Source organism: Corvus moneduloides, chromosome 27 (assembly GCF_009650955.1).
Source record: "Corvus moneduloides isolate bCorMon1 chromosome 27, bCorMon1.pri, whole genome shotgun sequence".
NCBI lineage: Eukaryota > Metazoa > Chordata > Aves > Passeriformes > Corvidae > Corvus > Corvus moneduloides.
Window position 1 is genome coordinate 1,349,305 of NC_045502.1, and position 26,091 is coordinate 1,375,395.

General features: G+C 53.2%; 1 protein-coding gene across 1 annotated transcript in view; it reads left to right on the forward strand.

Annotated features, from left to right (window-relative positions):
• SNRNP200 (small nuclear ribonucleoprotein U5 subunit 200) overlaps positions 1–26,091 on the forward strand; it is a 100,247-nt gene that overhangs the window by 54,476 nt on the left and 19,680 nt on the right. The window contains 14 exon segments of the mRNA XM_032091811.1: positions 848–954; positions 1,042–1,160; positions 2,526–2,680; positions 6,577–6,766; positions 9,191–9,364; positions 10,993–11,153; positions 11,839–12,066; positions 13,640–13,831; positions 18,777–18,955; positions 19,980–20,131; positions 21,241–21,349; positions 22,148–22,256; positions 22,558–22,747; positions 25,812–25,976. Coding sequence (XP_031947702.1) covers positions 848–954; positions 1,042–1,160; positions 2,526–2,680; positions 6,577–6,766; positions 9,191–9,364; positions 10,993–11,153; positions 11,839–12,066; positions 13,640–13,831; positions 18,777–18,955; positions 19,980–20,131; positions 21,241–21,349; positions 22,148–22,256; positions 22,558–22,747; positions 25,812–25,976 — 2,230 coding nt within the window.

Below are 26,091 nucleotides of genomic sequence, written 5' to 3' on the forward strand. Positions count from 1 at the left end.
CCTTTTGGGGCTGGGCTGGAATTCCCAGAGCAGCTGGGGCTGCCCCTGGATCCCTGGAGGTGCCCAAGGCCAGGCTTGGAGCCCCCTGGGATGGTGGGAGGTGTAGGGGGTGGGAATGGGATGGGATTTAAGGTCTCTCCCAACCCAAAGCATTCCAGGATTCCATGTTTCGATGGGATTTTGGGAAGGAATCCTGACTTTTGAGGGCGGGGAGGGGCTGGGCTGGAATTGCCAGAGCAGCTGTGGCTGCCCCTGGATCCCTGGAAGTGCCCAAGGCCGGCTTGGAGCCCCCTGGATCTGTGGGAAGTGTGGGACCCATGGTGGGACCGGATGAGCTTTGAGGTCCTTCCCAACCCAAACCATTCCAGGATTCCATGTTTTAATGGGATTTTGGGAAGGAATCCTGACTTTTGAGGGCGGGGAGGGGCTGGGCTGGAATTCCCAGAGGAGCAGCTGTGGCTGCCCCAAGGCCGGCTTGGATGGGATCCGCTGGACGCTGTGGGGCGGAGCCGGTTGGGATTTCCGGTCATTCCCACCCCAAACCATCCCGGGATTCCACGTGGAGATTGAGATGGGATTTGGGGAAGGAATCCCTCCCTGTGAGGGGCTGGGCTGGAATTCCCAGAGAATCCGGGGCTGCCCCTGGATCCCTGGAAACGCCCAAGGCCGGGCTTGGCCAAGCTCCGCCGCTCACTGTGGGGTGGCACCACTTGGGGTGACCCCGGTTGGGATTTCCGGTCATTCCCACTCCAAACCTCTCCGGGATGGCACAGGGGGTGGGGGGGGGGTGGTCTGGGAATTCGGGAAGAGCCGGGAAGTGACCACGGAGCCGCTGCCTGTCCCGCAGTCGGCCGGGCGGCTCATGAGGGCCATCTTCGAGATCGTCCTGAACCGCGGCTGGGCCCAGCTCACCGACAAGACCCTCAACCTGTGCAAGATGATCGACAAGCGCATGTGAGTGTGGGAAGGGCCTGATCCCCAGAATTCCCGGGATTCCCGGCATTCCCGGGTGTCCCCTGAGCCCCCGGATCGTCCCTGCAGGTGGCAGTCCATGTGTCCCCTGCGCCAGTTCAAGAAGCTGCCCGAGGAGGTGGTGAAGAAGATCGAGAAGAAGAATTTCCCCTTCGAGCGCCTCTACGACCTCAACCACAACGAGATCGGTGCTGAGACGGGGGAAAAATCCCCCAAATCCGGGCTGGGAAGGGGGTTGGGGTCGTGGGAAAATCCCCCAAATCCAGGCTGGGGAGGGGGTTGGGGTCATGGGAAAATCCCCCAAATCCGGGCTGGGGAAGGGTTTGGGATTGTGGCACAGGGAAATCCCCCAAATCTGGGGTGGGGAGGAGTTTGGGGTCATGGGAAAATCCCCCAAATCCAGGCTGGGGAGGGGGTTGGGGTCGTGGCACAGGGAAATCCCCCAAATCCGGGCTGGGGAGGAGTTTGGGGTCATGGGAAAATCCCCCAAATCCAGGCTGGGGAGGAGTTTGGGGTCATGGGAAAATCCCCCAAATCCGGGCTGGGGAAGGGTTTGGGATTGTGGCACAGGGAAATCCCCCAAATCTGGGGTGGGGAGGGGGTTGGGGTCATGGGAAAATCCCCCAAATCTGGGTTGGGGAGGGGTTTCTGGTCATGGGAAAATCCCCCAAATCCGGGCTGGGGAGGGGTTTTGGATCGTGGCACAGCTTGGACAGAGCAGCTGTGGCTGCCCCTGGATCCCGGGCAGTGCCCAAGGCCGGCTTGGAGCCCCCTGGGATAGGGGTGGGAACAGGGTGGGATTTAAGGTCCCTCCCAACCCAAAGCATTCCAGGATTCCGTGGGCTGGTTTAGGTGGGATTTTGGGAAGGAATTCCTGGGTGGGAGGGAATTCCCAGAGGGGTTGTGGCCATCCCTGGATCCCTGGGAGTGCCCCAGGCCGGGCTGGAGCACCCTGGGACAGGGGAAGGCGATTGAAGGGGATTCAGTGGGATGGGATTTAAGGTCCCTTCCACCCCAAACCATTCCAGGATCCCGTGGGCTGCTTCGGATGGGATTTTGGGATGGGATTTTTGCCTGTGAGGGTGGCGAGGTTGCCCAGAGGAGAGCTCAGAGCCCCTCGCAGGGCCTGAAGGGGCTCCAGGAGAGCTGGAGAGGGACTGGGGACAAGGCATGGAGGGACAGGACACAGGGAACGGCTTCCCAGTGGGAAAGGGGAGATTGAAATGGGATCTTGGGAAGGAATGAGGGTGGGGAGGGGCTGGGCTGGAATTGCCAGAGCAGCTGTGGCTGCCCCTGGATCCCTGGAAGTGCCCAAGGCCAGGTTGGAGCACCCTGGGATAAGGAAAGGTGTCCCTGCTGGAATGGGATGGGATTTAACCTCCTCCCACCCCAAACCATTCCATGATTTCCACGGCGAAATTGAGGAACCGCTCCAGGTCACCCCTCTGAGGGTCTGGAGAGGCCTCACCTGCCTCAGAATCCCGCTCCTGTCAGCATCGGCCCTGACCCCATCCCGGTTTATTTTTATTTTCCCCCTCATCCCACCACCTCAGGGGAGCTGATCCGGATGCCGAAAATGGGGAAAACCATCCATAAATACGTGCACCTGTTCCCGAAGCTGGAGCTGTCCGTGCACCTGCAGCCCATCACCCGCTCCACGCTCAAGGTGGAGCTCACCATCACCCCCGACTTCCAGTGGGACGAGAAGGTGGGGCCGGGACGTGGCGGTTTGGGGCGGAAAAGGGGCCTTTTGGGGGTGGATTGTGGGAATTTTCAGGGTGAATGTGCTGGTTTGAGGGGGAAAAATGGGATTTATGGGGCTGGGATGTGGAAATCGTCAGGGGAAAATGTCCTGATTTGGGGGGAAAACGGGATTTATGGGGCTGGGGTGTGGAAATCGTGAGGGGAAAATGTCCTGATTTGGGGGAAAAATGGGATTTATGGAGCTGGGGTGTGGAAATCGTGAGGGGAAAATGGGATTTATGGAGCTGGGGTGTGGAAATCGTGAGGGGAAAATGTCCTGATTTGGGGGAAAAATGGGATTTATGGAGCTGGGGTGTGGAAATCGTGAGGGGAAAATGGGATTTATGGAGCTGGGGTGTGGAAATCGTGAGGGGAAAATGTCCTGATTTGGGGGGAAATGGGATTTATGGAGCTGGGGTGTGGAAATCTTCAGTGTAAAGGGCTGGTTTGAGGGGGAAAAATGGGATTTATGGGGCTGGGTTGTGAAAATCATGAGGAGAAAACGTCCTGATTTGGGGGAAAAATGGGATTTATGGAGCTGGGGTGTGGAAATCATGAGGGGAAAATGTCCTGATTTGGGGGGAAAATGGGATTTATGGAGCTGGGGTGTGGAAATCGTGAGGGGAAAATGTCCTGATTTGGGGGGAAAATGGGATTTATGGAGCTGGGATGTGGAAATCTTCAGTGTAAAGGGCTGGTTTGAGGGGGAAAAATGGGATTTGTGGGGCTGGGTTGTGAAAATCATGAGGAGAAAACGTCCTGATTTGGGGGGAAAATGGGATTTATGGAGCTGGGGTGTGGAAATCGTGAGGGGAAAATGTCCTGATTTGGGGGGAAAATGGGATTTATGGAGCTGGGGTGTGGAAATCGTGAGGGGAAAATGTCCTGATTTGGGGGGAAAACGGGATTTATGGAGCTGGGGTGTGGAAATCGTGAGGGGAAAATGGGATTTATGGAGCTGGGGTGTGGAAATCATGAGGGGAAAATGGGATTTATGGGGCTGGGGTGTGGAAATCGTGAGGGGAAAATGTCCTGATTTGGGGGGAAAATGGGATTTATGGAGCTGGGGTGTGGAAATCATGAGGGGAAAATGGGATTTATGGAGCTGGGGTGTGGAAATTGTGAGGGGAAAATGGGATTTATGGAGCTGGGGTGTGGAAATCTTCAGTGTAAAGGGCTGGTTTGAGGGGGAAAATGGGATTTATGGGGCTGGGTTGTGAAAATCATGAGGAGAAAACGTCCTGATTTGGGGGAAAAATGGGATTTATGGAGCTGGGGTGTGGAAATCGTGAGGGGAAAATGTCCTGATTTGGGGGGAAAATGGGATTTATGGAGCTGGGATGTGGAAATCGTGAGGGGAAAATGTCCTGATTTGGGGAGAAATGGGATTTATGGAGCTGGGATGTGGAAATTGTGAGGGGAAAATGGGATTTATGGGGCTGGGGTGTGGAAATCGTGAGGGGAAAATGTCCTGATTTGGGGGGAAAATGGGATTTATGGAGCTGGGGTGTGGAAATCGTGAGGGGAAAATGTCCTGATTTGGGGGGAAATGGGATTTATGGAGCTGGGGTGTGGAAATCTTCAGTGTAAAGGGCTGGTTTGAGGGGGAAAAATGGGATTTATGGGGCTGGGTTGTGAAAATCATGAGGAGAAAACGTCCTGATTTGGGGGAAAAATGGGATTTATGGAGCTGGGGTGTGGAAATCGTGAGGGGAAAATGGGATTTATGGAGCTGGGGTGTGGAAATCGTGAGGGGAAAATGTCCTGATTTGGGGGGAAAATGGGATTTATGGGGCTGGGGTGTGGAAATCGTGAGGGGAAAATGGGATTTATGGAGCTGGGATGTGGAAATCGTGAGGGGAAAATGTCCTGATTTGGGGGGAAATGGGATTTATGGAGCTGGAGTGTGGAAATCGTGAGGGGAAAATGTCCTGATTTGGGGGGAAAATGGGATTTATGGAGCTGGGGTGTGGAAATCGTGAGGGGAAAATGTCCTGATTTGAGGGGAAAATGGGATTTATGGAGCTGGGGTGTGGAAATCGTGAGGGGAAAATGGGATTTATGGAGCTGGGATGTGGAAATCATGAGAGGAAATGGTCCTGATTTGGGGGGAAAATGGGATTTATGGGGTTGGAGGTGGAAATCTTCAGGGTAAAGGCCTGGTTTGAGGGGGAAAAATGGGATTTATGGAGCTGGGGTGTGGAAATCATGAGGGGAAAATGTCCTGGTTTGGGGGGAAAAGGGAAATTTTGTGGCTTGAGTGTAAAAATCATCAGGGGAAATACATTTCTGGGGGAAAAGGAGGAATTTTGGGGTCCAATGGTAAAAACCATTTGGGAAAACGCAATCCTGGGGTGAAAATGAGGAATTTTGGGCTCAAATTGTAAAAACCGTTTGGGAAAACGCAATCTTGGGATGAAAATGAGGAACTTTGGGGCCGGATTATAAAAACCATTTGGGAAAACGCAATCCTGGGGTGAAAATGAGGAATTTTGGGGCCAGATTGTAAAAACCATTTGGGAAAACACAATCCTGGGGTGAAAATGAGGAATTTTGGGGTCCAGTTGTAAAAACCATTTGGGAAAACACAATCCTGGGGTGAAAATGAGGAATTTTGGGGTCCAGTTGTAAAAACCATTTGGGAAAACACAATCCTGGGGTGAAAATGAGGAATTTTGGGGTCAGATTATAAAAAGCATTTGGGAAAACGCAATCCTGGGGTGAAAATGAGGAATTTTGGGATCAGATTATAAAAAGCATTTGGGAAAACACAATCCTGGGGTGAAAATGAGGAATTTTGGGCTCAAATTGTAAAAACCATTTGGGAAAACGCAATCCTGGGATGAAAATGAGGAATTTTGGGGTCCAGTTGTAAAAACCATTTGGGAAAACACAATCCTGGGGTGAAAATGAGGAATTTTGGGGTCAGATTATAAAAAGCATTTGGGAAAACGCAATCCTGGGATGAAAATGAGGAATTTTGGGCTCAAATTGTAAAAACCGTTTGGGAAAACGCAATCCTGGGATGAAAATGAGGAACTTTGGGGCCGGATTATAAAAACCATTTGGGAAAACGCAATCCTGGGGTGAAAATGAGGAATTTTGGGGTCAGATTATAAAAACCATTTGGGAAAACGCAATCCTGGGGTGAAAATGAGGAATTTTGGGGTCCAGTTGTAAAAACCATTTGGGAAAACACAATCCTGGGATGAAAATGAGGAATTTTGGGGCCGGATTATAAAAAGCATTTGGGAAAACGCAATCCTGGGGTGAAAATGAGGAATTTTGGGGTCAGATTATAAAAAGCATTTGGGAAAACACAATCCTGGGGTGAAAATGAGGAATTTTGGGGTCAGATTATAAAAAGCATTTGGGAAAACACAATCCTGGGGTGAAAATGAGGAATTTTGGGGTCAGATTATAAGAAGCATTTGGGAAAACACAATCCTGGGGTGAAAATGAGGAATTTTGGGCTCAAATTGTAAAAACCATTTGGGAAAACGCAATCCTGGGATGAAAATGAGGAATTTTGGGGTCCAGTTGTAAAAACCATTTGGGAAAACGCAATCCTGGGATGAAAATGAGGAATTTTGGGGTCCAGTTGTAAAAACCATTTGGGAAAACACAATCCTGGGGTGAAAATGAGGAACTTTGGGGTTGAATTATAAAAACCATTTGGGAAAACGCAATCCTGGGGTGAAAATGAGGAATTTTGGGGCCGGATTATAAAAACCATTTGGGAAAACGCAATCCTGGGGTGAAAATGAGGAATTTTGGGGCCGCCTTGCTGCGCTGCAGCTCCTGAACACCTGGAAATTTGGGGCTGGGCCGGGGAATTGAGAGGTACCCCTTTTGCCCCAGGTTCACGGCTCCTCCGAGGCGTTCTGGATCCTGGTGGAGGACGTGGACAGCGAGGTGATCCTGCACCACGAGTACTTCCTGCTCAAGGCCAAGTACGCCCAGGACGAGCACCTGGTGACGTTCTTCGTGCCCGTCTTCGAGCCGCTGCCGCCCCAGTACTTCATCCGCGTGGTGTCGGACCGCTGGCTCTGTGAGTGCCGCTTTGCCCGGGCTTTATTCCTGCTTTTTCCCAGGGTTTATTCCCAGTTTTCTGGCTCTCTGAGTGCCCCTTTGCCCAGGGTTTGCTCCTGGTTTTTCCCAAGGTTTATTCCCGGTTTTCTGGCTCTGTGAGTGCCCCTTTGCCCGGGCTTTATTCCTGCTTTTTCCCAGGGTTTATTCCCGGTTTTCTGGCTCTGCGAGTGCCCCTTTGCCCAGGGTTTGCTCCTGGTTTTTCCCAAGGTTTATTCCCGGTTTTCTGGCTCTGTGAGTGCCCCTTTGCCCAGGGTTTGTTCCTGGTTTTTCCCAGGGTTTATTCCCGGTTTTCTGGCTCTGTGAGTGCCCCTTTGCCCAGGGTTTGCTCCTGGTTTTTCCCAAGGTTTATTCCCGGTTTTCTGGCTCTGTGAGTGCCCCTTTGCCCAGAGTTTGTTCCTGGTTTTTCCCAGGGTTTATTCCCGGTTTTCTGGCTCTGTGAGTGCCCCTTTCCCTGGGCTTTATTCCTGTTTTTCCCACGCTTCATTCCTGGATTTTCCCACGCTTCATTCCTCGTTTTTCCCAGAGTTTGTTCCTGGTTTTTCCCAGGGTTTATTCCCGGTTTTCTGGCTCTGTGAGTGCCCCTTTGCCTGGGCTTTATTCCTGGTTTTTCCCGAGGTTTATTCCCGTTTTTTCCCAGGCTTTGTTCCTGGTTTTTCCCTGGGTTTATTCCTGGTTTTCTGGCTCTGTGAGTGCCCCTTTGCCCAGGGTTTATTCCCGGTTTTTCCCAGGGTTTATTCCCAGTTTTCTGGCTCTGTGAGTGCCCCTTTTCCCAGGGTTTATTCCCGGTTTTTCCCAGGGTTTATTCCCGGTTTTCTGGCTCTGTGAGTGCCCCTTTTCCTGGGCTTTATTCCTGGTTTTTCCTGAGGTTTATTCCCGGTTTTCTGGCTCTGTGAGTGCCCCTTTTCCCAGGGTTTATTCCCGGTTTTTCCCAGGATTTATTCCTGGTTTTTCCAGGCTTCATTCCTGGTTTTTCCCAGGGTTTATTCCCAGTTTTCTGGCTCTGTGAGTGCCCCTTTGCCCAGGGTTTATTCCTGGTTTTTCCTGGGCTTTTTTCCTGGTTTTCTGGCTCTGTGAGTGCCCCTTTTCCTGGGCTTTATTCCTGCTTTTTCCCAGGGTTTATTCCCGGTTTTCTGGCTCTGTGAGTGCCCTTTTTCCCAGGGTTTATTCCCGGTTTTTACCGGGCTTTATTCCCGGTTTTCTGGCTCTGTGAGTGCCCCTTTTCCTGGGCTTTATTCCTGGTTTTTCCCAGAGTTTGTTCCTGGTTTTCTGGCTCTGTGAGTGCCCCTTTTCCCAGAGTTTGTTCCCAGTTTTTCCTGGGCTTTATTCCTGGTTTTTCCCAGAGTTTATTCCCGGTTTTCTGGCTCTCTGAGTGCCCCTTTGCCCAGGGTTTATTCCTGGCTTTTCCCGGAGTTTATTCCCGGTTTTCTGGCTCTGTGAGTGCCCCTTTGCCCAGGGTTTGCTCCCGGTTTTTCCCGAGGTTTATTCCCGGTTTTCTGGCTCTGTGAGTGCCCCTTTGCCCAGGGTTTGCTCCCGGTTTTTCCCGAGGTTTATTCCCGGTTTTCTGGCTCTGTGAGTGCCCCTTTGCCCAGAGTTTATTCCTGGTTTTTCCTGGGCTTTATTCCCGGTTTTCTGGCTCTGTGAGTGCCCCTTTCCCTGGGCTTTATTCCTGGTTTTTCCAGGGTTTATTCCTGCTTTTTCCCAGGGTTTATTCCCGGTTTTCTGGCTCTGTGAGTGCCCCTTTTCCTTTGGCATCCATTCCCATCCCTATTTCAGACCTTTGGGATCCATTCCCATCCCTTTGGCATCCATTCCCATCCCCATTCCCATCCCTTTGGGATCCATTCCCATCCCTTTTCCCAGTCTTTTGGGATCCATTCCCATCCCTTTGGCATCCATTCTCATCCCTTTTCCCATCCCTTTGGCATCCATTCCCATCCCCATTCCCATCCCCATTCCCATCCCTTTGGCACCCATTCCCATCCCCATTCCCATCCCCATTCCCATCCCCATTCCCATCCCTTTGGCACCCATTCCCATCCCCATTCCCATCCCCATTCCCATCCCTTTGGCACCCATTCCCATCCCCATTCCCATCCCCATTCCCATCCCCATTCCCATCCCTTTGGCACCCATTCCCATCCCCATTCCCATCCCTATTCCCATCCCCATTCCCATCCCTTTGGCACCCATTCCCATCCCCATTCCCATCCCCATTCCCATCCCCGTTCCCATCCCTTTGGCACCCATTCCCATCCCCATTCCCAATGCCACCCCCATAACCCCGACCCCGTCTCCCCACGGCTCAGCCTGATCCCGCCTCCGCACCCCGTGCATCCTCCCACCTCTGGAATTCAGGAATTCAGGAATTCTTTCCCCCTTGCAGCCTGCGAGACCCAGCTCCCCGTGTCCTTCCGGCACCTGATCCTGCCGGAGAAGTACCCTCCTCCCACGGAGCTGCTGGACCTGCAGCCGCTGCCGGTGTCGGCGCTGCGCAACAGCGCCTTCGAGGGCCTCTACCAGGACAAGTTCCCCTTCTTCAACCCCATCCAGACACAAGGTGAGCGTTCCCTCTCCTCATCCCAGCCGGCTTTCCCGGGATTTGGTGGTTTTTGTAGGAATTTTGTGGGAAATGATTCCTCATTTTCCCATTTCTGGGGTCCGAGTGTTCGGAATCGGGGGCTCTCTGTGGGAGGGGGTTGGGAATTGGGGTCTCAGCCACGTTCAGCAGCTCCTGGAAAAGTTGGGGATGTTCCCGCTCCTCATCCCAGCTGGATTTCCCGGGATTTGGTGGTTTTTGTAGGAATTTTGTGGGAAATGATTCCTCATTTTCCCATTTCCAGCATCCGCGCGTTTTGGGTGTTTGGAATCGGGGGCTCTCTGTGGGAGGGGGTTGGGAATTGGGGTCTCAGCCACGTTCAGCAGCTCCTGGAAAAGTTGGGGATGTTCCTTCCCCTCATCCCAGCCGGATTTCCCGGGATTTGGGATCCGTGGTTTATCCGCTGTTCCCAGGTGTTTGGGATTTGTGGATTATCCCCTTTCCCCAGAGGAGAAGCCTGCAGGAATCCCAGTGGCAGCAGAGATTTGGGATCTGTGGTTTATCCTCTCTTCCCTGGGGAAAAAAACTCCTGGAATCCAAGGAAAAACCTGCAGGAATCCAGGGCAAAAACTCCTGGAATCCAAGGAAAAACCTGCAGGAATCCAGGGCAAAAACTCCTGGAATCCAAGGAAAACCTCCTGGAATCCCAGTGGCAGCTGAGCTTTGGGATCTGTGCTTTATCCCCCATTCCCAGAGCTTCGGGATCCCTTTGGTTCCGTTGTTTATTCCGGAATTCCGTGGGAAATGGGGAATCCCGGGGTTGGGAATTGGGGGCTCTGCCGCCTTCCTGGGGTGGCCTCAGCGAGCGGCTCCTGCGAGTTGGGGCTTTTCCCGAATTTCCCCAGCCCTGCTGCTCGCAGAGAAGGAGTTGGGAGCTTCCCCCTTTGGAATTTCCCTGCCTGGAGTGAGGAATTGGGAATTTCTGGGTCAGCCTGGAGTTTGTTTTCCTGAGGGGATCCCAGGCTGGAATTCCCAAAATTCCCTTTCCTGGATCTCCTCTCTCTCACACCCGATCCAGGCCGTGTTTCCCCTCCCCATTCCCAGATTTTTGTGCTAAATCCACAGGGATTTTCCCTAAAATTGGGAATCCCGTAACAATTTCCTCAGTAAATCCCCGACTAAAATTCCCTAAATTCCAGGCCGTGTTCCCCACCCCATTTCCAGATTTTTTTACCCTAAATCCACGGAGATTTTCCCCCTCCCCATTCCCACATTTTTTACCCTAAATCCACGGAGATTTTCCCCCTCCCCATTCCCAGATTTTTACCCTAAATCCACGGAGATTTTCCCTAAAATTTGGAATCCCGTAACAATTTCCTCAGTAAATCCCAGAGTAAAATTCCCTAAATTCCCTTTCCTGGATCTCCTCTCTCTCAGACCCGATCCAGGCCATGTTCCCCTCCCCATTCCCAGATTTTTTACCCTAAATCCACGGAGATTTTCCCTAAAATTTGGAATCCCGTAACAATTTCCTCACTAAATCCCTGACTAAAATCCCCTAAATTCCAGGCCGTGTTTCCCCACCCCATTCCCACATTTTTTTCCCCGAAATCCACGGGGATTTTCCCTGTCCCTCCCTGATTTGCCAGTGTTCAACACGGTGTACAACAGCGACGACAACGTGTTCGTGGGCGCGCCCACGGGCAGCGGCAAAACCATCTGTGCCGAGTTCGCCATCCTCCGCATGCTGCTCCAGAACTCCGAGGGCCGCTGCGTCTACATCACGCCCATGGAGGCCCTGGCCGAGCAGGTGAATCCCGGGAATTCCCTGGAGGAGGAAATTCCAACCCTTGGCCCTCGGCCGGGTGGGATAAACCCCGGGGTTCCCCCGTCCCGCCGCTCCTGGGGAGGGAATTCTGCAGGAAGTGGGAGGGAATTGCCCCAATTTGGTGGGAATTTGGTGGGAATTGCCCCGATTTGGTGGGAATTTGGTGGGAATTGCCCCGATTTGGGGGGAATTAGGTGGGAATTGCCCCAGTCTGAGGGGAATTTGGTGGGAATTGCCCCAGTCTGAGGGGAATTTGGTGGGAATTGGGTGGGACTTGCCCAATTTAAAGGGAATTTGGTGGGAATCATCTCAATTAGAGGGAAATGTGGTGGGAATTGCCCCAGTTTGGGGAGAATTTGGTGGGAATTGACCCAATTTGAGGGGAATTTGGTGGGAATTTCATGGGGAATTTGGTAGGAATAGCCCCAGTTTGAGGGGAATTTGGTGGGAATTCCCCAATCTGACAGGAATTTAGTGGGAATCACCACAATTTGGTGGGAATCGCCCCAATTTGAGGGGACTACGGTGGGAATTTGGTGGGAATCGCCCCAGTTTGAGAGGAAGTTGGTGGGAATTTGGCAGGAATTGCCCCAATTTGAGAGGAATTAGGTGGGAATTTGTCAGGAATCGCCCCAATTCCAGGCCACTTCCCCTTCTTCCGGCGCAGGTTTTCATGGATTGGTACGAGAAATTCCAGGAGCGCCTGAACAAGAAGGTGGTTCTCCTCACCGGGGAGACCAGCACGGACCTGAAGCTGCTGGGAAAAGGGAACATCATCATCAGCACCCCGGAGAAGTGGGACATCCTGTCCCGCCGCTGGAAGCAGCGCAAGAACGTGCAGAACGTCAACCTGTTCATCGTGGATGAAGTGCACCTGATCGGCGGCGAGAACGGGGTCAGGCTCCAGGGCTGGCCCCCAGCGGGGATTTCCCCATGGAATTGCCGCTCCGGAGGGGATTTTCCTGCTGGGAATTCCACCCCCCCCGCCGTGGCTTGGGATGGGAGGGTAGGAGGGGTTTCCGTGCGGTGTTCTGCTGGATCTCAGCCAGGAATGGTCCTGCTCCTGATCCTGATCCTGATCCCGCTTCTGATCCTGATCCCGCTCCTGATCCCGCTTCTGATCCTGATCCCGCTCCTGATCCAGCTCCCGCTCCTGATCCCGATCCCGATCCCGCTCCTGATCCTGCTCCTGCTCCTGATCCCGCTCCTGATCCCGCTCCTGATCCTGATCCTGCTCCTGATCCAGCTCCCGCTCCTGATCCTGATCCCGATCCCGCTCCTGATCCAGCTCCCGCTTCTGCTCCTGCTCCTGCTCCTGATCCTGATGCTGCTCCTGCTCCTGATCCCGCTCCTGATCCCGCTCCTGATCCTGCTCCTGCTCCTGCTCCCGCTCCTGATCCTGATCCCACTCCTGATCCCGCTCCTGATCCCGATCCCGCTCCTGATCCAGCTCCCGCTTCTGATCCTGCTCCTGATCCTGATCCCTCTCCTGATCCCACTCCTGATCCAGCTCCCGCTTCTGATCCTGCTCCTGATCCTGCTCCTGATCCCACTCCTGATCCCGTTCCTGATCCAGCTCCCAATCCTGCTCCCACTTCTGATCCTGCTCCTGCTCCCGATCCCGCTCCCACTCCTGATCCCGTTCCTGATCCTGCTCCTGATCCCGCTCCCAGTCCTACTCCCTCGGGAAGCTCAGGAGGGGTTTCCCTGGGTTCTCCTCTCCAGATCTTATCCTGATCCCATTCCCGATCCCTTTCTCCCCTCACAGCCTGTGCTGGAGGTGATCTGCTCACAGATCCCATCCCCGATCCCATTTTTCCCCCTCACAGCCCGTGCTGGAGGTGATCTGCTCACAGATCCCTTTCCCCCCCCCACAGCCCGTGCTGGAGGTGATCTGCTCACAGATCCCATCCCCGATCCCTTTCCCCCCTCCACAGCCCGTGCTGGAGGTGATCTGCTCACAAATCCCATTCCCGATCCCATTTTTCCCCCTCACAGCCCGTGCTGGAGGTGATCTGCTCACAGATCCCTTTTTCCCCCCCACAGCCCGTGCTGGAGGTGATCTGCTCACAGATCCCTTTTTCCCCCCCACAGCCCATGCTGGAGGTGATCTGCTCACAGATCCCTTTTTTCCCCCACAGCCCGTGCTGGAGGTGATCTGCTCACAGATCCCATTCCCGATCCCTTTTTTCCCCCACAGCCCGTGCTGGAGGTGATCTGCTCACAGATCCCATTCCCGATCCCTTTTCCCCCACAGCCCGTGCTGGAGGTGATCTGCTCACAGATCCCATTCCCGATCCCTTTGTTCCCCCCCCACAGCCCGTGCTGGAGGTGATCTGCTCACAGATCCCTTTGTTCCCCCCCCACAGCCCGTGCTGGAGGTGATCTGCTCACAGATCCCTTTGTTCCCCCCCCACAGCCCGTGCTGGAGGTGATCTGCTCACAGATCCCTTTGTTCCCCCCCACAGCCCGTGCTGGAGGTGATCTGCTCGCGCATGCGCTACATCTCGTCGCAGATCGAGCGGCCCATCCGCATCGTGGCGCTCAGCTCGTCGCTGTCCAACGCCAAGGACGTGGCGCACTGGCTGGGCTGCAGCGCCACCGCCACCTTCAACTTCCACCCCAACGTGCGCCCCGTGCCCCTGGAGCTGCACATCCAGGTGGGAACGCCCCGGCAGCGCGGCTAATCACTGCCTAATTGGCTCTGGGGTAATTAACGCTTGGCTGATTGAGCCTTGGGAAAACGCCTTGGGATCGCCGCTGGCGACGCTCTCGTTGGGTCTTGGAAAAGCTTCTTGGGATCGTGGGTAATTCTTGGCTAATTAATCCTTGGCAAAATCCCTTGGGATCGTTGGTAACTCTTGGCTAATTAATTCTTGGGTAATTAATCCTTGGCTGATTGATCCTTGGAAAAATCCCTTGGGATCGCCGCTAGCGCTGCTCTCGTTGGGTCTTGGAAAAATCCCTTGGGATCGTGGGTAATTGGTGACTAATTAATTCTTGGCTAATTAATCCTTGGCAAAATCCCTTGGGATCGTTGGTAACTCTTGGCTAATTAATTCTTGGGTAATTAATCCTTGGCTGATTGATCCTTGGAAAAATCCCTTGGGATCGCTGCTGGCGCCGCTCTCGTTGGGTCTTGGAAAAATCCCTTGGGATCGTGGGTAATTGGTGGCTAATTGGGTCTTGGCTAATTAATCCTTGGCAAAATCCCTTGGGATCATTGGTAACTCTTGTTTAATTAATCCTTGGAAAAATCCCTTGGGATCATGGGTAATTCTTGGCTAATTAATCCTTGGCTAATTGATCCTTGGAAAAATCCCTTGGAATCATTGGTATCTCTTGTTTAATTAATCCTTGGAAAAATCCCTTGGGATCATTGGTAACTCTTGTTTAATTAATCCTTGGAAAAACCCCTTGGGATCGTGAGTAATGGTTGGCTAATTAATCCTTGGAAAAATCCTTTGGGATCATTGGTATCTCTTGCCTAATTAATTCTTGGCTAATTGGGTCTTGGAAAAATCCCTTGGGATTGTGGATAATTCCTGGCTAATTGATTCTTGGCTGATTGATCTTTGGAAAAATCCCTTGGGATCGCTGCTAGCACCGCTCTCGTTGGGTCTTGGAAAAATCCCTTGGGATCGTGGGTAATTCTTGGCTAATTAATTCTTGGGTGATTAATCCTTGGAAAAATCCCTTGGAATCGTTGGTAACTCTTGCCTAATTAATTCTTGGGTAATTAATCCTTGGAAAAATCCCTTCAGATCATTGGTATCTCTTGCCTAATTAATTCTTGGCTAATTGGGTCTTGGAAGAATCCCTTGGGATCACTGGTAACTCTTGGCTAATTAATTCTTGGCTAATTAATCCTTGGCTAATTGATCCTTGGAAAAATCCCTTGGGATCGCCGCTAGCGCTGCTCTCGTTGGGTCTTGGAAAAATCCCTTGGGATCGTGGGTAATTGGTGACTAATTAATTCTTGGCTAATTAATCCTTGGCAAAATCCCTTGGGATCGTTGGTAACTCTTGTTTAATTAATCCTTGGGTAATTAATGCTTGGCTGATTGATCCTTGGAAAAACCCCTTGGGATCGCCGCTGGCGCCGCTCTCGTTGGGTCTTGGAAAAGCTTCTTGGGATCGTGGGTCATTGGTGGCTAATTGGGTCTTGGCTAATTAATCTTTGGTTAATTCATTCTTGAAAAAAATCCCTTGGGATCACCGGTAATTCTTGGCTAATTAATTCTTGGCTAATTGGGTCTTGGCAAAATCCCTTGGGATCATTGGTATCTCTTGGCTAATTAATTCTTGGCTAATGAGGGTTTGATAAAATCCCTCGGGATCATTGGTAACTCCTGTCTAATTAATCCTTGGAAAAACCCCTTGGGATCGTGGGTAATTGTTGGCTAATTAATTCCTGGCTAATTGATTCTTGGCTAATTAATCCTTGGAAAAACCCCTTGGGATCGCTGCTAGCACCGCTCTCGTTGGGTCTTGGAAAAACCTCTTGGGATCGTGGGTAATGGTTGGCTAATTAATCCTTGGAAAAATCCTTTGGGATCATTGGTATCTCTTGCCTAATTAATTCTTGGCTAATTGGGTCTTGGAAGAATCCCTTGGAATCGTTGGTAACTCTTGGCTAATTGATTCTTGGCTAATTAATCCATGGCTAATTGATCCTTGGAAAAATCCCTTGGGATCGCCGCTAGCGCTGCTCTCGTTGGGTCTTGGAAAAATCCCTTGGGATCGTGGGTAATTGGTGACTAATTAATTCTTGGCTAATTAATCCTTGGCAAAATCCCTTGGGATCGTTGGTAACTCTTGGCTAATTAATTCTTGGGTAATTAATCCTTGGCTGATTGATCCTTGGAAAAATCCCTTGGGATCGCTGCTGGCGCCGCTCTCGTTGGGTCTTGGAAAAATCCCTTGGGATCGTGGGTAATTGGTGGCTAATTGGGTCTTGGCTAATTAATCCTTGGAAAAATCCCTTGGGATTGTTGGTAACTCTTGTTTAATTAATCCTTGGAAAAATCCCTTGGGATCATGGGTAATTCTTGGCGAATTAATCCTTGGCTAATTGATCCTTGGAAAAATCCCTTGGAATCATTGGTATCTCTTGTTTAATTAATCCTTGGAAAAATCCCTTGGGATCATTGGTAACTCTTGTTTAATTAATCCTTGGAAAAACCCCTTGGGATCGTGAGTAATGGTTGGCTAATTAATCCTTGGAAAAATCCTTTGGGATCATTGGTATCTCTTGCCTAATTAATTCTTGGCTAATTGGGTCTTGGAAAAATCCCTTGGGATTGTGGATAATTCTTGGCTAATTGATTCTTGGCTGATTGATCTTTGGAAAAATCCCTTGGGATCGCTGCTAGCACCGCTCTCGTTGGGTCTTGGAAAAATCCCTTGGGATCGTGGGTAATTCTTGGCTAATTAATTCTTGGGTGATTAATCCTTGGAAAAATCCCTTGGAATCGTTGGTGACTCTTGCCTAATTAATTCTTGGGTAATTAATCCTTGGAAAAATCCCTTCAGATCATTGGTATCTCTTGCCTAATTAATTCTTGGCTAATTGGGTCTTGGAAGAATCCCTTGGGATCACTGGTAACTCTTGGCTAATTAATCCTTGGCTAATTAATCCTTGGCTAATTGATCCTTGGAAAAATCCCTTGGGATCGCCGCTAGTGCTGCTCTCGTTGGGTCTTGGAAAAATCCCTTGGGATCGTGGGTAATTGGTGACTAATTAATTCTTGGCTAATTAATCCTTGGCAAAATCCCTTGGGATCGTTGGTAACTCTTGGCTAATTAATCCTTGGGTAATTAATGCTTGGCTGATTGATCCTTGGAAAAACCCCTTGGGATCGCCGCTGGCGCCGCTCTCGTTGGGTCTTGGAAAAGCTTCTTGGGATCGTGGGTCATTGGTGGCTAATTGGGTCTTGGCTAATTAATCTTTGGTTAATTCATTCTTGAAAAAAATCCCTTGGGATCACCGGTAATTCTTGGCTAATTAATTCTTGGCTAATTGGGTCTTGGCAAAATCCCTTGGGATCATTGGTATCTCTTGGCTAATTAATTCTTGGCTAATGAGGGTTTGATAAAATCCCTCGGGATCATTGGTAACTCCTGTCTAATTAATCCATGGAAAAACCCCTTGGGATCGTGGGTAATGGTTGGCTAATTAATCCTTGGAAAAATCCTTTGGGATCATTGGTATCTCTTGCCTAATTAATTCTTGGCTAATTGGGTCTTGGAAGAATCCCTTGGAATCATTGGTAACTCTTGGCTAATTGATTCTTGGCTAATTAATCCATGGCTAATTGATCCTTGGAGAAATCCCTTGGGATCGCCGCTAGTGCTGCTCTCGTTGGGTCTTGGAAAAATCCCTTGGGATCGTGGGTAATTGGTGACTAATTAATTCTTGGCTAATTAATCCTTGGCAAAATCCCTTGGGATCGTTGGTAACTCTTGGCTAATTAATTCTTGGGTAATTAATCCTTGGCTGATTGATCCTTGGAAAAACCCCTTGGGATCGTGAGTAATGGTTGGCTAATTAATCCTTGGAAAAATCCTTTGGGATCATTGGTATCTCTTGCCTAATTAATTCTTGGCTAATTGGGTCTTGGAAGAATCCCTTGGAATCGTTGGTAACTCTTGGCTAATTGATTCTTGGCTAATTAATCCATGGCTAATTGATCCTTGGAAAAATCCCTTGGGATCGCCGCTAGTGCTGCTCTCGTTGGGTCTTGGAAAAATCCCTTGGGATCGTGGGTAATTGGTGACTAATTAATTCTTGGCTAATTAATCCTTGGCAAAATCCCTTGGGATCGTTGGTAACTCTTGGCTAATTAATTCTTGGGTAATTAATCCTTGGCTGATTGATCCTTGGAAAAACCCCTTGGGATCGCCACTGGCGCCGCTCTCGTTGGGTCTTGGCGAAATCCCTTGGGATCGTGGGTAATTGGTGGCTAATTGGGTCTTGGCTAATTAATCCTTGGCAAAATCCCTTGGGATCATTGGTAACTCTTGTTTAATTAATCCTTGGAAAAATCCCTTGGGATCATGGGTAATTCTTGGGTAATTAATCCTTGGCTAATTAATCCTTGGAAAAATCCCTTGGGATCGCCGCTAGCACCGCTCTCGTTGGGTCTTGGAAAAATCCCTTGGGATCATTGGTATCCCTTGGCTAATTAATTCTTGGCTAATTGATTCTTGGAAAAATCCCTTGGGATCATTGGTAATTGGTGGCTAATTGGGTCTTGGCTAATTAATCCTTGGCAAAACCCCTCGGGATCATCGGTATCTCTTGGCTAATTAATTCTTGGCCAATTGAGGTTTTGGTAAAATCCTTTGGGATCATTGATAACTCCTACCTAATTAATCCTTGAAAAAACCCCTCGGGAACCACTGCTAACTCCAATCTAATCAATCCTTATCTACCTACCTCTTACTAATTATCCCTTCGGCCCATCACCAACTCCTCACGACCATCAACTCTTCTCCCAAGAGGGAATTCTCCAGCATTTCCCGCACCTTTGGCAGGGAATCCTTTGGCGTTGAGTGGGATTTTTTTTGAGGGGGGGGTCGTTTCCTCTTGGCCCCGTGCAGGGTTTCAACATCAGCCACACGCAGACGCGCCTGCTGTCCATGGCCAAGCCCGTCTACCACGCCGTCATGAAGCACTCGCCCAAAAAACCCGTGCTGGTCTTCGTCCCGTCCCGCAAACAGACGCGGCTCACGGCCATCAACATCCTCACCACGTGCGCCTCCGACGTGCAGCGCCACAGGTGCCACCCGGGGCCACCCAGGGCTGGGGGCGGTGGGGTTGGGGGGTGGTCTAGAGTGGGGTTACGGGGTTGGGGGGTGGTCTAGGGTGGGGTTATGGGGTTGGGGGGTGGTCTAGGGTGGGGTTATGGGGTTGGAGATTGTCCAGGGGTGGGTTATGGGATTGGAGAGTGTCCAGGGATGGGTTATGGGGTTGGAGAGCGTCCAGGGGTGGGTTATGGGGCTGGGGGGTGGTCTAGGGTGGGGTTATGGGGTTGGAGGAGCGTCTCAGGGGGTGGGTTGCTGGGGGTTGGGAGTGTCCAGGGTGGGTTATGGGGTTGGAGAGCGTCCAGGGGTGGGTTATGGGGCTGGGGGGTGGTCTAGGGTGGGGTTATGGGGGTGGAGGGTGTCCTGGGGGTGGGGTGTGGGGTTGGGGGGTGGTCTAGGGTGGGTTATGGGGTTGGGGGGTGGTCTAGGGTGGGGTGTGGGGTTGGGGGTGGTCTAGGGTGGGGTGTGGGGTTGGGGGTGGTCTAGGGTGGGGTGTGGGGTTGGGGGGTGGTCTAGGGTGGGGTTATGGGGTTGGGTGGTGGTCTACGGTGGGGTGTGGGGTTGGAGAGTGTCCAGGGATGGGTTCTGGGGTTGGAGAGCATCCAGGGCTGGGTTATGGGGTTGGAGAGTGTCCAGGGATGGGTTATGGGGTTGGAGATTGTCCAGGGCTGGGTTATGGGGTTGGAGAGCGTCCAGGGATGGGTTATGGGGTTGGAGAGCGTCCAGGGATGGGTTATGGGGCTGGAGAGTGTCCAGGGATGGGTTCTGGGGTTGGGGAGCCTCCTGGGGTGGGTTATGGGGTTGGAAGTGGAGATGGGGAATTCCTGAGGAAGCTGGGAAGGAGGCTCAGCCCAGAGAAAATGGGGATCAGAGATGGGATCAGGAATGGGATTGGCATTGGCATTGGCATTGGGTGGCATGGGACAGGATTGGGATGGATGGGCTGGGTGATCCCAAAGACCTTTCCCAGCCCGCCCCATTCCCTGGATATCCCCGCAGGTTCCTGCACTGCGCCGAGAAGGACCTGGTGCCCTACCTGGAGAAGCTCAGCGACCCCACCCTGAAGGAGACGCTGGTGAACGGGGTCGGCTACCTGCACGAGGGGCTGACGGCCATGGAGCGGCGCGTGGTGGAGCAGCTCTTCAGCTCCGGTGAGACGGGCCCGGGACGGGCACGGGATGGGAACAGCTCCTGGAAAAGCCTTTCCGGGAGCCCAGCACTGCTCAGAGTCCTGAGATTGGGGCGAAGGCCGTGGCCAAGCTCTGTGTGAGCTCTGGGGGGTCACCTCAGAGCCCCTCACAGGGCCTGGAGGGATGGATGGGATGGGTGATCCCAAAAGGGGCTCCAGGAGAGCTGGAGAGGTACTGGGGACAAGGCATGGAGGGACAGGACACAGGGAACGGCTTCCCAGTGGGAAAGGGGAGATTGAAATGGGATCTTGGGGAGGAATTCCTGGCTGGGCTGGAATTGCCAGCGCAGCTGTGGCTGCCCCTGGATCCCTGGAAGTGCCCAAGGCCAGGCTGGAGCACCCTGGGATAGGGGTGGGAACAGGGTGGGATTTAAGGTCCCTCCCAATCCAAACCATTCCAGGATCCCGTGGGCTGGTTTAGATGGGATTTTGGGAAGGAATTCCTGGGTGGGAGGGAATTCCCAGAGGGGTTGTGGCCATCCCTGGATCCCTGGGACAGGGGAAGGCGATTGAAGGGGATTCAGTGGGATGGGATTTAAGGTCCCTTCCACCCCAAACCATTCCAGGATCCCGTGGGCTGCTTCGGATGGGATTTTGGGATGGGATTTTTGCCTGTGAGGGTGGCGAGGTTGCCCAGAGGAGAGCTCAGAGCCCCTCGCAGGGCCTGAAGGGGCTCCAGGAGAGCTGGAGAGGGACTGGGGACAGGGGATGGAGGGACAGGACACAGGAAACGGCTTCCCAGTGGGAAAGGGGAGATTGAAATGGGATCTTGGGAAGGAATGAGGGTGGGGAGGGGCTGGGCTGGAATTGCCAGCGCAGCTGTGGCTGCCCCTGGATCCCTGGAAGTGCCCAAGGCCAGGCTGGAGCCATCTGGGATAGGGGAAAATGTCCCTGCCCATGGCAGGGCTGGCACTGGATGCTCTCCAGCGGCTCTCCCAACCCAACCCACTCCATGCTTCTCCACCTCCCACCCCAAAAACTCGGGGATCTTCCCCATCCCCCCTGTCCCAGTGCCCGTTATCCCGGGATGTCCGGCCCCACTGACCCCGGTGCCCTCCCCGCTGCCCCCAGGAGCTGTCCAGGTGATGGTGGCCTCGCGCAGCCTCTGCTGGGGCATGAACATCGCGGCGCACCTGGTGATCATCATGGACACGCAGTACTACAACGGCAAGATCCACGCGTGAGCCCAGCCCCCGTCCCCCAGGATCCCTGGGGTGGGGTGGGATCCGTGGGATTCATGGGATCGATGGGATGGCATCAGTGGGATCCATGGGATCGATGGGATGGGATGGGATCAATTGAATGGGATGGGATCAATGGGATCCAAGGGATCGATGGGATGGGATGGGATCCATGGGGTGGGATGGGATGGGATCGATGGGATGGGATGAGAGCAATGGGATGGGATGGGATCGATTGAATGGGATGGGATCAATGGGATCCATGGGATCGATGGGATGGGATGGGATCGATGGGATGGGATGGGATCAATGGGATCCATGGGATGGGATGGGATGGGATGGGATCAATGGGATGGGATGGGATCGATGGGATGGGATCGATGGGATGGGATGGGATCCATGGGATCGATGGAATGGGATGGGATCTATGGGGTGGGATCAGTGGGATCCATGGGATCGATGGGATGGGATGGGATCTATGGGGTGGGATGGGGTCAATGGGATCCATGGGATTGATGGGATGGGATGGGATCAATGGGATCGATGGGATGGGATGGGATCTATGGGGTGGGATGGGATCAGTGGGATCCATGAGATCCATGGGATGGGATGGGATTGATAGGATGGGATGAGATCCATGGGATCGATGGGATGGGATGGGATCTATGGGGTGGGATCAGTGGGATCCATGGGATCGATGGGATGGGATGGGATCTATGGGGTGGGATCAGTGAGATCCATGGGATCGATGGGATGGGATCCCTCCCTGGAGCTGCCTGACCCCGTGCCCATGCCAGGTACGTGGATTACCCCATCTACGACGTGCTGCAGATGGTCGGCCACGCCAACCGGCCACTGCAGGACGACGAGGGGCGCTGCGTCATCATGTGCCAGGGCTCCAAAAAGGTGGGTGACGAGTCCGGGGCGTTCCTGGGATTTCAGCTGGGATTGTCCTCCTGCGGCTGGTGGAGGAGCCTCATTCAGGGCTGGCATGGGGATTGGGCTGGGGTGAGATGGGATCAATGGGATTGGATGAGATCCATGGGATGGGATGGGATCCATGGGATGGGATCCAAACCCTCACTCAAGGCTTGGATCACCATGGGGATGATCCAAACCCTCCCCGAGTTCTCAGCCTGGCCGTTCCCACAGCATTTTTGGGGTCAATTCCTTCATCCTTGCCCTTTTCCTGCCCGTCCTGCCGCAGGATTTCTTCAAGAAGTTCCTGTACGAGCCGCTGCCGGTGGAATCCCACCTGGACCACTGCATGCACGACCACTTCAACGCCGAGATCGTCACCAAGACCATCGAGAACAAGCAGGACGCCGTGGACTACCTGACCTGGACCTTCCTGTACCGCAGGATGACCCAGAACCCCAACTACTACAACCTGCAAGGTGGGAGCGGGGCCTGCCGCGGCCTGGGAGCGGCCCTTGGCCATGTCCTGGGGGGATGATGGTGCTGGCGATCCCGCCCCGTCACATCCCATCCATCCCATGCCGTGCCATGCCATCCCATCCCATCCCATGTCATGGACTCCATCCCATCCCATCCCATCCATCCCATGTCATGGACTCCATCCCATCCCATCCCATCCCATGCCATGTCATGGACTCCATCCCATCCCATCCCATCCCATCCCATGCCATCCCATGTCATGGACTCCATCCCATCCCATCCCATCCCATCCCATGTCATGGACTCCATCCCATCCCATCCCATCCATCCCATGTCATGGACTCCATCCCATCCCATCCCATCCCATCCATCCCATGTCATGGACTCCATCCCATCCCATCCCATCCCATCCCATCCCATCCCATGTCATGGACTCCATCCCATCCCATCCCATCCCATCCCATGTCATGGACTCCATCCCATCCCATCCCATCCCATGTCATGGACTCCATCCCATCCCATCCCATGCCATCCCATGTCATGGACTCCATCCCATCCCATCCCATGCCATCCCATGTCATGGACTCCATCCCATCCCATCCCATCCCATCCCATGTCATGGACTCCATCCCATCCCATCCCATCCCATCCCATGTCATGGACTCCATCCCATCCCATCCCATGCCATCCCATGTCATGGACTCCATCCCATCCCATCCCATCCCATCCCATGTCATGGACTCCATCCCATCCCATCCCATCCCATGCCATCCCATGTCATGGACTCCATCCCATCCCATCCCATCCCATCCCATGCCATCCCATGTCATGGACTCCATCCCATCCCATCCCATGCCATCCCATGTCATGGACTCCATCCCATCCCATCCCATCCCATCCCATGTCATGGACTCCATCCCATCCCATCCCATCCCATGCCATCCCATGTCATGGACTCCATCCCATCCCATCCCATCCCATCCCATCCCATCCCATCCCATCCCATGTCATGGACTCCATCCCATCCCATCCCATCCCATGCCATCCCATGTCATGGACTCCATCCCATCCCATCCCATCCCATGTCATGGACTCCATCCCATCCCATCCCATCCCGTCCCATCCCATGTCATGGACTCCATCCCATCCCATCCCATCCATCCCATGTCATGGACTCCATCCCATCCCATCCCATCCCATCCCATCCCATGTCATGGACTCCATCCCATCCCATCCCATCCCATCCCATCCCATCCCATGTCATGGACTCCATCCCATCCCATCCCATCCCATCCCATCCCATCCCATCCCATGGACTCCATCCCATCCCATCCCATGCCATCCCATGTCATGGACTCCATCCCATCCCATCCCATCCCATGCCATCCCATGTCATGGACTCCATCCCATCCCATCCCATCCCATGCCATCCCATGTCATGGACTCCATCCCATCCCATCCCATCCCATCCCATCCCATGTCATGGACTCCATCCCATCCCATCCCATCCCATCCCATGTCATGGACTCCATCCCATCCCATCCCATCCCATGTCATGGACTCCATCCCATCCCATCCCATGCCATCCCATGTCATGGACTCCATCCCATCCCATCCCATCCCATCCCATGTCATGGACTCCATCCCATCCCATCCCATCCCATCCCATCCCATGTCATGGACTCCATCCCATCCCATCCCGTCCCATCCCATCCCATCCCATGTCATGGACACCATCCCATCCCATCCCATGTCATGGACTCCATCCCATCCCATCCCGTCCCATCCCATCCCATCCCATGTCATGGACACCATCCCATCCCATCCCATCCCATCCCATGTCATGGACTCCATCCCATCCCATCCATCCCATCCCATCCCATCCCATCCCATCCCATGTCATGGACACCATCCCATCCCATCCCATCCCATCCCATCCATTCCATGTCATGGACACCATGCCATGCCATCCCATGGATCTCATTGATCCCATTCCCACCCCATCCTATCAATCCCATCCTATCCCATGGATCCCATTGATCCCATTTCCATCCCATCCCATTGATCCCATCCCATGGATCCCATCCAATCTCATCCCCTGGATGCCATCCCATCCCATGAATCCCATCCCATCCCATCCCATGAATCCCATCCCATCCCATCCCATCCCATGAATCCCATCCCATCCCATCCCATCCCATCCCATCCCATCCCATCCCATCCCATCCCATGAATCCCATCCCATCCCATCCCATCCCATCCCATCCCATGAATCCCATCCCGTCCCATAGATCCCATCCAGTCTCATCCCCTGGATGCCATCCCATGGATCCCATCCCATCCCATGGATCCCATCCCATGGATCCCATCCCATGGATGCCATCCTGTCCCACCCCATGGATCCCACCCCATGGATCCCACCCCATCCCATGGATCCCATCCCATGGATTCCATCACATGGATCCCACCCCATGGATCCCATCCCATTGATCCCATCCCATCCCATGGATCCTATCCTGTCCCACCCCATGGATCCCACCCCATGGATCCCATTCCATCCCACCCCATGGATCCCATCCCATCCCATCCCATCCCACCCCATGGATCCCATCCCATCCCATCCCATCCCACCCCATGGATCCCATCCCATCCCATCCCACCCCATGGATCCCATCCCATCTCATCCCATCCCACCCCATGGATCCCATCCCATCCCATCCCATCCCACCCCATGGATCCCATCCCATCCCACCCCATGGATCCCATTCCATCCCATCCCATCCCATCCCATCCCATCCCATCCCATCCCACCCCATGGATCCCATTCCATCCCATCCCATCCCACCCCATGGATCCCATCCCATCCCATCCCATCCCATCCCATCCCATCCCATGGATCCCATCCCATCCCATGGATTCCATCCTATGGATCCCATCCCATCCCATCCCATCCCATCCCATCCCATCTCATCCCATGGATCCCATCCCATCCCATCCCATCCCATGGATCCCATGGATCCCATGGACCCCACGGCCCCCACGGACCCCGCGCCGTCCCCGCAGGCGTGTCGCACCGGCACCTGTCGGATCACCTGTCGGAGCTGGTGGAGCAGACGCTCAGTGACCTGGAGCAGTCCAAGTGCATCAGCATCGAGGACGAGATGGACGTGGCGCCGCTCAACCTGGGCATGATCGCCGCCTACTACTACATCAACTACACCACCATAGGTGCCCAAAATCCCGGCATTTGGCGGCTCCCCCAAAAAATCCGGAGTTTTGTGGGGTTTCCCCCCAAAAAAATCCTGATTTTTGTGTGGTTTTCCCCCCCAAAAAATCCTGATTT